Consider the following 12,488-nt stretch of genomic DNA (forward strand, 5'->3'; position numbering starts at 1 on the left):
TTCAAGAATATAGGTCTCAGACCTATTGAGAAGCATCTAACTTCTAGATGTTTACCCTAACAGACTAAACCATTGCTTAACATTACAAAAAAATCTCCAGACATTACATGCCAAGATGTAAAAATATATACATGTGCAACAGCTCATGTTTTCAGATGTTATACATCTGAAATGCTATTTTTATGAAATATTATTATTACTAGTATTACTAGTATTATTAATATTAGCAGTAGAGATAGGCTCAGCTATATATGTTCAAACCATATGATCTAAACTAAGGACTCACAGGGAAATATTAAAATGAAAAATAACCAGAAATCAAAAAAAAAAACCACAAACAAAAAAAAAAAAAAACCCCACAAACAAACAAACAGTAAGTTACAAGGCTGTGTTTTGATAGAATCATTATAAAAGAGACTATCCATGAAATTAGTAATCTAAAAGCCGCTTTTTAAAGGAAGAACCTTAAAAGCCTTGTGCTTTATGGAACAGGATTCAAAGGTAATAATCTGCAACACTGGTTTTTAGACACAACAAAAACATTCTTCAGAGACATCTTCTATTTCATAACACGTCAAACACCAAATCTCTAACCTGCAAATAAAATTTTAATTCTTTGTATCATCCAGCACAACCATTTCAGAATTCATCGGTCCAGATCAAAACCTTCATATGGCACATTTGTAGATAAAGGTTTTCAAACAAGGAATGCTATGCTTTGTTGTTTTTTAAATAAGAATCTTCTTTATAACCAGTATACATTTTGATCCCATAGGATGTTCAACTTTGGGAGAGGGAGGCAGAGAATAGAAGGCAAGTCTGTAATGCATTTTTAATGATCTTTGTTCTGCTGCCTTAATTTTATCCTTTTAAGTTTATAAGTATGCTGTATGACATAAGTGTGGTGATGAAGAACAGCCAACCTTCCATATTTTTCAAGGACTGACTTAAAAGATATTCAGATATTAACATGTAAGTCCCTTTATTTCCTTCAAATTTTATTCAGCCTTCCAGAAGTACTTGTTTCATATTTGTAAGCATATTTTAAATTACTAATTAAATGCACAGACTATGTACTTCAGCATAAAATTTCCCACCTCTTGAGCCTCGTGTGCTGCTAACTGATCCACTAGCATTTTTCGTCGTCTCTTTGCTCGTTGTTCTCTAGCAAATTTATCTTCCTCTACACGTCTTTGAATTTTCCTTATATATTCATCATCTGAATAAATATTTAACAGCTCTGTTTTCATCTCTGGTATAGTTTCTAGACTTGTTTCTTGAAACTTCTGCATTTGCAATGATCCTTGCATATCGCTGATTGAAAAAAGAAAGATAGGAATTACCATTCCTAATGGTGTTTTCATACAACGCTCTATCTTTTCTTCACAAAAGAAGAATGACACAGGACTCTTTTTACAAGGACACTTCAAATGCATATAAGTTGTGATATGTACACTTTGTCTTCAAATCTATAAATATTTTCCATGCTTGACAATATGCAACTATATATGCCTATATAGTTACATGCAAGTCTAACAAATGTAGTACATCACTCTGTGGGCTTTGTAGTACTCTTGGCGCTATTGTGCCCCAGAATGGCCAATAGGTATGGAGGAAGGTTCGAGCACTGACTTGAGCCATGTAATCATTAGTTTCCTTGTCCATACAAAGCCAAATCCCACAGAAACAGAAAATTAGGATGACTCATAGAATGTCAAAGATAGATGGGTTATTCTCCAATATTGTCACATACTCTGAGTAGTTTCGCAGCTACTAATCACAGATTTACACATAGAAATATCCACAGCAGTATACATGAATGTCACATCTTCTCAGTAGAGTATGCATACCACTAAGGGTGGTATAATGAAAATTACTTGCAGTTATTCACAAATAAATCAACATACAGATAAGTTTCAGGATAAAAGTTACTTATTTTCCCTTTGAAATGTGTTATTGTGCATGCACATTCACAACCACTCCTATCTTGGTGCAAGGCTAACAGACCTTACCGACCCAATGACTAAAATGAACATAGAAAAAATGCATTTTGAGTCTTTTCTTGCTGCACATGTGGCAAAAAGTAGTGAAGGAAGCTTGAGCCAGGCCTACTATGACTAAAGATAACTCAAACACACTGCAACTGTGTTGGACCTGAAATCAGTGCTAGTGTGACATTCATTCAGAGGATGATCACAGTTTAAACTAAATGGGATACTATTCTTACTTCAAGTAGCTGCCTACATAGCAGACATCTGAGGAAGGATCCTGCCTGTTCTTAACAATTTAACATCTAAATGTTACCTGTCAGTCACATGGCTGTGTACTGCAGAGGCATTTCCCGTCATAGACTTCTCAAATTTTTCTATCTCCTTGTATATGTTCTGAAGAAGTAACACAGAACTTTATGTTTCCTTTCTCTTCACAAAGCAACATAAAGAAGGTGCAATAGTAGAGCAAGTATTAGGGCATTACTTTTATGTCATGGTAGTACAACAGAAATGCTCAAAATATAGGCATCAGCTAACCAAGAATAAATGCAAGATGATTTCCATCTTACACCTTTCACTTCCTTGGCTTCTTCCCCTTTCCCTAGCTACACCTACTTCCACCAGCCAGAAAATCCTAGAATTTTGCAGCTGTTCTTTCTGCACGATAATTCTGATTTTTCATAGGGATCTAGCAGAGTATATAATTCTCACCATATGGCAAATTAAAACAAGATACTCTGGAATATGATCTGCTGATCTGCTTTATATTTAGTAGCTTGACTATATCTCTGATAGTTATTCAATTGTCTTACTATAGGTTACTAAATTCTACATTTAAATACATCTGTTACTGTTGCCCAGTTATAAAAAGTGGTAACAGTTGTATCCCAATGACAATACAATCCATGAACTTGAATTAAAGTGGAAGAAGTTTTTGGTACTAGATAATGCAAGTTGTTGTTGTGTGGTTTTTTTGTTGTTGTTGGGTTTTTTTTGTTTTTTTTTTTTTTTGCTTTTGTTTTGTTTTGTTTTGTTTTTTTAATTGCTGCATCTCTTGATTTAAAGTTATTGTCAATTTCAGCTGTTACTAGCATTTAATAAGCAGACAGTTTCATGGTGTGTTATAGAACAGTTCAAACATTATGTTGCAAAATGTTATCATACACAAATAAAAAAGGAATATTAATGTTTCTATTTAATGTATTCTTTCCAGTAGACTTGTAGCTACTCTCAGCAAATTACTACCTATCTATTGATTCAATATGAAATTGCTCTCACATCAAAACAATTCTTATTTTTAAAAACCTGCAGAATCATAACCATGCAAATATTCAGCCCAATTTTCAGTACTTGATATAATTTTGACAGTCAGCAGCTTTTGGATGGTGCAAGTACAGTATTTGTAACCATAGACATTGACAGAAATCATGGGGTTTGAGTTGATGTAATTAGCATTAAAACAATACGGATGATAATTACCTCTGCCTCCCTTTTCTTCTTTAAGAATCTTTTGGCTTCAAAAGATTTTATGGTGGGTCTTGATGGCTGTTTCTGAATCTGCATAACAGTTGTTTGAATCCTGGCCATTATTTCTTTTTGTCTCCTTCCTGTGTAATGCTGATATGAAGCAAATATAATTAAGCCAAAAAATATCTTCCAGGAAGAAACTAGAAGAGATTATCAGGCTCCAGACTTGAGCAGACAAGTGGTGTTTTATAGGATTTTAAGGGCTTTTATTGAATTCTAGTTCTAGTATGGTACCTGTTTCAGTTCTGAATATAGCACAGAAAATAAGAATACCAGTTTCCTGGCAGATAATACCATTAAGTAACACATTGGATAACATCAGCAGAGATGATCAAGAAGTAACAAACATGTACATTACACTAATTTAAAGTGCATCAGACATGCAGACAGGTAAAGGTGGAATAAAGAAGAAAAACAGTTTTTATAAAAAGAAGTCAAAGATAGTTAATATATAATACCTCAAAAGAGATATTACAAAATTTTCTTTTAAAATGTTGTTTTGAGTATTTTGTTTATTGCTTGTAATTTCTTTTCTAGATACATGAAGGGACTATTTTTCCTTCTTGTTCACGTAGTGGCAATAGAACAGCTAAATAGCCATAGTAAGACTCCCTCCCTTCATTAACCACATAAAATACATATCAAACTAGTCAGCAATTTTGTCAGTGTGGTTCCACAGCCTGATACATGGCCATTTCCTCTATATAAACTATAAACTCTGCTTTGGATGAGTGTTATTGTGTCTAAAGAAATTTCTTCCTCCTTTTTTACTTCATCAGAATAGCTACACAGAAGTACAAGACATTCTGGGGCCATACTCACTATAGATGCCCTTCTGTCATTTTCTTGCTTTTGTACAACACTCTACCTTTTCATCACAAAAGAAGAATGACACCCAACTCTTTTTACAAGGAAATCTCAAATGCATACAAGTTGTGATATGTATACTTTGTGTTCAAATCTATAAATATTTTCCATGCTTGACAATGTGCAAATACTCTAAACTTAACATGAAGTGATTTTTAAATGAACAGGTACCACACAATCAGGAAGTCTTCACACTGGCTTTAACTAACTCATTAAGCACATAACCTTCAGAACAGACTTCTTCAGAAGTCTATAAAAATAAGTAGTCACTTTTTCACAGTTTTGGGCTCTTTGCTCTTCTTGGAGGTTCTGAGCTCTGGAGGTTCTGAGTTCTTTAAGTATGGCCTTTAACACCTCCAGGGATGGGTCATCCACAACTTTGCTGGGCAACCTGTACCAGTGCCTCACCACCCTCACAGTAAAGAATTTTTTCCTAATATATAGTCTACTATACTACTACTACTACTACTACTACTACTGCCTACTTTCTTCCAGTATGAAGGCAGTTCTTGATGCCCTCATAAAAAGCCTTTCCACATCTTTCTTGTAGGCTGCCTTCAGTTATAGCAGGTACCGGAAGGCTCTAATTAGGTAATTCTGAAGCCTTCTCTTTTCCAGGCTGAACAATCCCTGTTGTAATGTATTAATATTGTGTTTCATCGGATTTGTAATCAGGTGGTTTGTCCTTGCTCAGCTGTAACCCAACTCTGTTCCCCGCCCACTTTATCCCTGATTGGGTAGTGGTTTGTCCCTGCCTCTGGGCCCTGCCCCCTGGGGAAAAAGCCCCCGTATGGGCGGGGCAGAGGTCTCCCTGGCACTGGTGAGCTGTTGGGAAGATCTCCAGCCAAGCTGGGCAGGACTGGAGAATAAAGCAATATTTTCCCTCCCAGACAAAGAGCAGGCTCTTTCTTTTTGCCATCGGTGGTCGTCCAGTCTCGTGAAGAAATACCACAACTGGCGCCTTACGTATGGCTCGAAGCCATAAAAGGTTCCCCAAAAGCTGGAAGAGCCACTCGGGGAGCACGTGGCTGAGAAATCCCACAGAGAGACAGACCCGTCAGGCTTGGCGTTCACTGTGGAGTCTACAAAGCACAGGATTCCATGGGCAGGGCTGCAGTTTTCTCCTTTGGACTCAAAAAACCCATCGGAGTGCTGCAAAGAAGCCCTCGACCAGAAAGCTGCTCCCAGAGAGAGTGACCACATGTTCGTTGAAAGCTGATCCTGGGATCAGAGACTGGAAGCTCTTTTTGCAACAAAAAGGGTCAGTCTCAGGCAAAAGGAGTGATTGGGAAAGAAAGGAAAGGAAAGCTGGATTTTCGGTGAGTACCCCCTTCCGTTTTTTAAGGGAAAATCCTTTTAAGGGGCATTGAACCTCAGAGAAAAGAGTTTCTCCTTTCGCAGAAGGTTTCTGCTTTCAGAGTAAAAAACCTTCAAAGTGCTTTCTTTTGGCAGCCTGGGGGTGGGTGGAAAAGGAAACTGTTTGCCCTTTTTGGCTTTTTTTTCTCTCCAGCGAGTTTTTTTTCCTTTCGGTTTCTCAGTTAAAGGGGAAATAGAAACTTAAAATCTGAGCCAAAAATGGGTGCTATCTGTGTCTCAAAAAAGGGCCTATTATGAGATTTTAAGTGCCTCAGATGATGGGAAACCCAATTTTTCCAAGAAGCAATTAAAAAATTTCCTTCGGTGGTTATTTGCTCAATTTCCAGATGTATCAGCTGAGCAAATAAGCTCCCCATAATTTTGGGAAGTTGTTGTAAAAAAATTGTCTCAATCAAATTCCCCTAATAATAAAGAAAAAGCAAATTTTGCTCTTTGGAGCTTGCAGATTTTATTTGCAATGCAAAAACAAAGTGAAAAGAAAAAAAAGCAGGTTCCTTGTGGTCTTTCCCCAGTTTCCTCAGTTTCTCCCTATTCTGACCCCAAAATCCCTTCCCCAAAATCAAATATTCCTTGAGAAACCCCTAAACTTTCCCCAAAACTCCCTTCTTCCCCAGTTTGTAAACCCCGGGTTTTGTTTGCTTTTGCAGGCAGTTCGAGTGCACAAAACCCCCATCTTAGCGAATCCCAAGCTAGTCTTAGTTCAGAAGGGGGGTCACAAGATGGAGGGGACTCCTTTGTTCCCCAAAATGGCCGAAGCCATGTGCTCTCGAGTCACAAGGAGCCTCTCTCCTTGTCCATCCTTCCCGCAATCCTTTTCGCAATCCCTTCCTTAAATTAAATAATCCTGCTATAACCAGTTCTACCTTTCAGCAGAAGTCACCAGATATGACCCTTTCAGATCAGGACGTGAGCAGACCCTGTCTAACCACAGAATGTCTCCAAAAGCCTTTTAGGTTGCAACTGACAAAATCCTTGCACCTAAGTGACACAGACTGGCATTTAGGTTCATTGGATCTGCAAGTGCCAGGCTCCTGGCAACATGCTGGCAGTAAGTATGTCATCCTTGGGGACACCAAGTACACACCAAGAGAGCTCGAGATCCTTCCGGGTCTTGTCTCATCAAACCCTAAACACCTAGTTCTCTGGCTGCACTGTGTCCGTCCACCTTTGTTTCTGCCTAAGGGGCAGATAATAGCTCAGGCAATTCCAGCACCTGACCCGTTCCCTGAAAAAGACAGCACAAGGAACAAACACCTTGATGTTTGCCCCACACGAGTTATTGGGAGGGACAAACTCATAATAGGGTGTGAGGTCTGTCACAGTGGGGAGGCAATAAACCTCAAAGGGGTTTTGGACACAGGCGTGGATGTAACGATTGTACCAGAAAAGATGTGGCCCTCACATTGGGAACTGCAAAATGTGGCTGGACACGTAGAAGGTGTAGGGGAAATGAAATGGGCAAAACAGTCAAAAAGTGTTGTGCAAATTAAGGGGCCAAATGGACAATTAGCTACACTGCATCCACTTGTTTTAGATTATTCAGAGCCATTGTGGGAGAGAGACCTGGTGGCCCAGTGGGGTGTCACGAATGGCATTCCAGCTGACCCCCTAGTTTTTCAGGCTGCGGCCACTGAAGAGCGCCCTACCCAGAAACTCAATTGGAAAACTGATTCACCAGCCTGGGTAGAGCAGTGGCCACTCAGTAAAGAAAAATTGAAGGCGCGTCAGGAGCCAGTGGATGAACAGCTAGTTAAAGGCCACATTGTGGAAACCACGTCTCCATGGAATTCCCCAGTCTTTGTTATAAAAAAGGCAAACAAAGGCAAGTGGCGGCTCCTCCACGACCTCCATCAAATTAATAATGTCATTGAGGACATGAGTTCTCTCCAACCAGGGATGCCATCCCCAGCAGTGCTCCCCCAAAATTGGAATTTGGCAATTATTGATATCAAAGATTGTTTTTTACAGATCCCTCTTCACCCTGACGATGCCCCACGTTTTGCCTTCTTGGTCCCTATCCTCAACTGAGAAGCCCCAAGGAAAAGACGCCACTGGAAATTTCTTCCTCAAGGGATGAAAAGCTCGCCATCTATTTGTCAGTGGTACCTCTCTTACTGCTGTCCCCAGTGCATGCAGCTGTAGGAGAAGTCATCACCCTGCACTACATGGATGATGTGCTCGTGTGTGCCCCCAGTGATGACTTACTGTCCCACGTTCTTGACCTGACAATCGATTCTTTGGTTGCTGCAGGGTTCAAGCTTCAGGAGGAAAAGATTCAAAGGATGCCACCTTGGAAATACCTGGCTCTGGAGATTGGTAAGCGGACCATTGTGCCGCAAAAATTCGTAGTCAAAAATAACATCAAGGCATTAGTAGATGTCCAGCAGTTATGTGGGTCCTTAAATTGGGTAAGACCTTGGCTAGGTCTGACCACTGAGGACCTAGACCCCCTCTTTAATCTTTTAAAAGGGGGAGAGGAGCAACTTCTTCTCATGGCAGGGGTGCTCCATCACTAATAATCTTGGTGTCCCTCTTCTGGACTTTCTCCAACAGGTCCCTGTCCTTCCTGTGCTGGGACCTTAGCTCTGGATGCAGTGCTCCAATTGGGTCTCACCAGAGCAGAACAGAGCAAAGGGGCAGAGAATACCCTCCCTCCCCTGCTGCCCACGGGGCTCTGGGTGCAGCCCAGGACATGTTTGGCTCTCTGGGCTGTGAGTCCATGGCCAGGGCATGTCCAGCCTCTCACCTACCAGCACCCCCAAGTCCTTCTGGGCAGGGCTGCTCCGGGTCTGTTCATGCCCAGCCTGTGCCGATACCGCAGGTTGTTCCTACCCAGGTGCAGCACCAGCACTTGGTATTTGTAAATCTCATAATGTTCCCATGGGCCTACTTCATGAGCCCATCCCTCAGTTCCCATCCTGCTGCCCATCCACTCAAGAGGTTGTGGAGTGAGAAGAACAAGGCAAAAAAGTTGAGTATCTCAGCCTTCTCCCCCTCTTTTGTTATCAGTTTTCCAGCACTGTTTACTGACCTTCCTTTTCTGCTTAACATACAAGCTCTTCCTGTTACTTTTTGTTTCCCTTGCCAAGTTCAGTGCCAGCTTTGAAGTGGCCTTCATCACTCCATCCGTACAACCATACTTGATCTCTATACTCTTACCAGCTCACTGCTCCAGCTTCAGCTGCGTGTGTTTGCTTTCCCACCAGTCCCCTAACTCAGCCATGCCAATCTCTTGTCTTTCTGTCTGATTTCCTGCTCCTGGGGATTGCTAGCTCTTGCTCACTATTGAAGAGTTCCTTAAAGATTTGCCACCTCTGTTCTCCTGCCTTGTCCCTGAGGGCAGCCTCTCAGGTGATATATCTCCCTAAAGAGTTAGGAGTCTTCTTTCCTGAAGTTTAGGGATCTATCTTTACTCCTTACCTGACACCTCAGGACTAAAATCCCATCTACCCACGGTCATTGCGGCCCAGGCTACCTCCAGTCCTAATGTCCCCTTTATCTTGTTTGCATTGGTGACTACCAGATCAAATAATCACATCGCCTCTGGTAGGCCTGTCTGTTACCTGACTCAAGAAGTTATCCTCCATTCCAGGAGTTTCCTGGATTGCCTAAAGCTCCCCGTGCCACTTTCCCAGCAGATGTTGGGGAGGTTGAAGACCCCCAGCAGGACAAGAGCCTGCAAGCATGATGCCTCCTGTAGCTGGAGCAGGGTTTGGTCAAATAGGCTCACCTTCGTCAGGAAGACTGTAGTAAACACGAGCCACAGAGTTCTATTTTTTGCTTTGGTCTCTGATTCTTATCTACAGGCTTTCAGCCTGCTTATGTTTATCCCTCAGAGACAGCCCTTCACATCCAATCCACCTCTGGATACAGAGGGCAAACCCTCAGCTTCTTGTTACTCTCCTGTCCTTTCTGAACAGCCTGTAGCCATCCATAGTCACACTTCAGTCACAGATTTTATCCCATGCTGCACCAGGGGAGGTAATGAAGCATTCCTTTACTGAACAGCTTTGTAGATATTCAAAACCCAACAGAACAAGGTCTTGAGGCACCTGCTACAGCAGGCTTTGCTTGCAGCAGGGGGGACAAACTAAGTGAGTTGCAGAGGCTCTTTCCAACCTCAACTATTTTGTGATTCAAATGCTATTCTGAACTTGTCTAAAGACAGGACCTATTCTCCATTGCTCAATTTCTTTAAGCTATCCCTCTACAGTTGAAGGGATATGTTGACTTTTCAGTACTAACTTTGAACGTGTTAGTAAACTTTCTGTTGTAGGCTATTTTTCAGAAATAGCGCTAGGAAAAAAAAAAAAAAAAAGCAAAACCCATGAAATTTCTCCCAGCTAAATTTAATTCATGATATATACCATCTTAAAACCTCCTCATCCTCGTAACAAATAATGGTCTGGACATACTGAATATTACTGCTAAAAACAAGAAGGAACTCTTTAATAGAATCTACCACATCAATACTGACTTCCTCTTAGATGTTCTCTTTTCCCTTTATTTTTATCTCTTAGTATTTCTCAGCATATGGTTTTTGCAGAATGGAGTGCAGTATAACTATATGGAGAGACATGCAACAGAATGAACCAAACCACTGTGACACAGGGCTCGACATATTTATAATTAGGGAAATTAGTCTGAGTTGATATGTAGGCCACAATGTAATCTGCAATTTGTACTCATCAGCTGCTGAACAACTACTAGCTTTTGTTGTTACTGTATTTTAAGTATGGAGAAATCTTGAAAACAGAGCAGGTAACACAGAATGAAACAAAACAAAGAAGCACAGAACACAGAAGATCAATGTCCTATTGAGTTCCCAATTAGCTGTGCAAACCCACTGTATAAGACATAGCAAAGAACTGCTTCTTTTCCTTTTAAGTACTGGGTTTTGAATAGGAGATTTACAAAGTAGAGAGGAAAAGCACACAACATGCTTGAAAGGTACATGTAAACATGCTACCTTTTTTTGTATTTATACAAAACAGACATAGCTACCTCTCGATTTCCACTTTCAGTAGACTTAAGCTTTGCAGTTGCTGCAGGTCTCATTGCTTCCACGGTTACTCCAGTGAGCTTTGCCTTCCTCTTTTTTTCTAAAGCAATATACAATTCATATAAAAGATTTGTTGCAGCCCCATGCTGTCTTGTCATGATGTCTTGAGCCATATTCTCATTAAACTGCACACCAAGCAGGTGAAGGGTGGGTTCCAGGCGAGAAAAATTGTTAATTTTTGCATCTGCACCTCTGTATGATTAAAAACAACAACAACAAAAAAACAGAACAAACTTATTTTCAGTTCCAACTTGCTGCATTAAGCACGGTCATGACACTTATAGCAAGATAGGAGGAGAAAAAAAAATCAACCTACAGGGAACTTCCTTGAATAACATGATACACATTTTGGCTTAAGTTTTGTACTGCTGTACAGGTAACTGCATTCATTACTATGCATAACTTTTTGTAAAGAGAAAGACCACACTGGAATATATAAATTCTGATACACATGCACACAAAGTGCGTCTAATAGCAAAAGCTAATCTGCAATTGCAGCTAATAGTATACCATCCACCAAACACACAAGGAGTTTGAAGAAGTTTCTATATTAGCTGTCACCAATCACTCAAACTCTCACCTGTTAAAAACATAAGAAATTACAAAAAAAGGGTCTGTATTATCTATTAAACCTTACAACATTTAGACATACTTTTTTCTGCAAGAAAAAGAAATGGACACACAGACTAAAGCAGTGTTGAAAGTGAAGTCTATGTTCTAAATGAGCAATTTACATTTGAAACTAAAATAGTGGCTTGCAGGCTAATATTTCTCTTGATATGTAGGTTCTCATGAAGAAGCACTCAAGATCAACAGGTATACAGGGCAAAACCAAGTTACAATAAATTATGAGTTTATAACAACCAGCACATCAAATTTCATCAGACATATCCATAACTTCAGTCTGAGTCTGAAGATCATGCTTACTTATACTGGTCTATTGCTTGAGTTAACAATAGCTCCTGCACATGGACCAACAGGATTTTGAGGTCAGCCAAGATCCAGCATAATTCTACAGAAATACCTAATTTTAACTGAAGACCTTCTGGTAACACAGTATTCATCTTTTTTCTAGATTGAACTGTCCAGGAGCTCATTATTCTCACTCTAACAGTCCATGCTTTATTTCTTACGCACTTACACTGAACTGAAGCTTACAATTATTTTTCTGTCCCTGATTTAATGTTAGGATGAGCCCTCTTGCTAGAAATCATCTGACATGCATTGAGAAGCTCTTAGCTTTTTATTCTGCTTGTACTCCACTTCTACCTCCTTGCACTCTTTGAAGTACAAGAGCAGCAGTCTCAGTCTCCTGGTGCTAGGGACTCCCCCGTACCACTACAAAATTTCAAAGATTATTGAGATGGCCCAGCAACAGCATGAGCCAGGTCACACAGCCTGGGTATGTGCCATGACACAGCCTGGGTATGTGCACATTTCCAATTTATTAAAATGTTCCTTAAACTGTTCCTTCTCCATGGGTAAATCTTTCTTGCTGCAGACTTTTCTGTATGTCTCAGGGCCTTAGGATACCTTAATCTTTTGCGTGTCCTAGTAGGCCCACATTTTCCCCAGCCTTCCTTTTGCTGTGGCCATACTTGTAAAAGCCCTTCTTGTTGCCCTTCTGCCTAGACATAAGACTTTTTTTCCATGAGGGAAATCAT

At 40.3% G+C, this 12,488-nt stretch overlaps 1 protein-coding gene across 1 annotated transcript in view; it reads right to left on the reverse strand.

The window, feature by feature from the left end:
• The window catches only part of SPEF2 (sperm flagellar 2), a 77,927-nt gene that overhangs the window by 60,495 nt on the left and 4,944 nt on the right, over window positions 1–12,488 (reverse strand). The window contains exons 3-6 of the mRNA XM_058424087.1: window positions 10,767–11,016; window positions 3,471–3,608; window positions 2,353–2,384; window positions 1,098–1,314 (exon numbers count right to left, since the gene is read on the reverse strand). Of these exons, the coding sequence (XP_058280070.1) occupies window positions 1,098–1,314; window positions 2,353–2,384; window positions 3,471–3,608; window positions 10,767–11,016 (637 nt within the window). The remainder of the gene's footprint in view (window positions 1–1,097; window positions 1,315–2,352; window positions 2,385–3,470; window positions 3,609–10,766; window positions 11,017–12,488) is intronic.

The sequence above is a fragment of the Hirundo rustica genome, chromosome Z (genome assembly GCF_015227805.2).
Source record: "Hirundo rustica isolate bHirRus1 chromosome Z, bHirRus1.pri.v3, whole genome shotgun sequence".
NCBI lineage: Eukaryota > Metazoa > Chordata > Aves > Passeriformes > Hirundinidae > Hirundo > Hirundo rustica.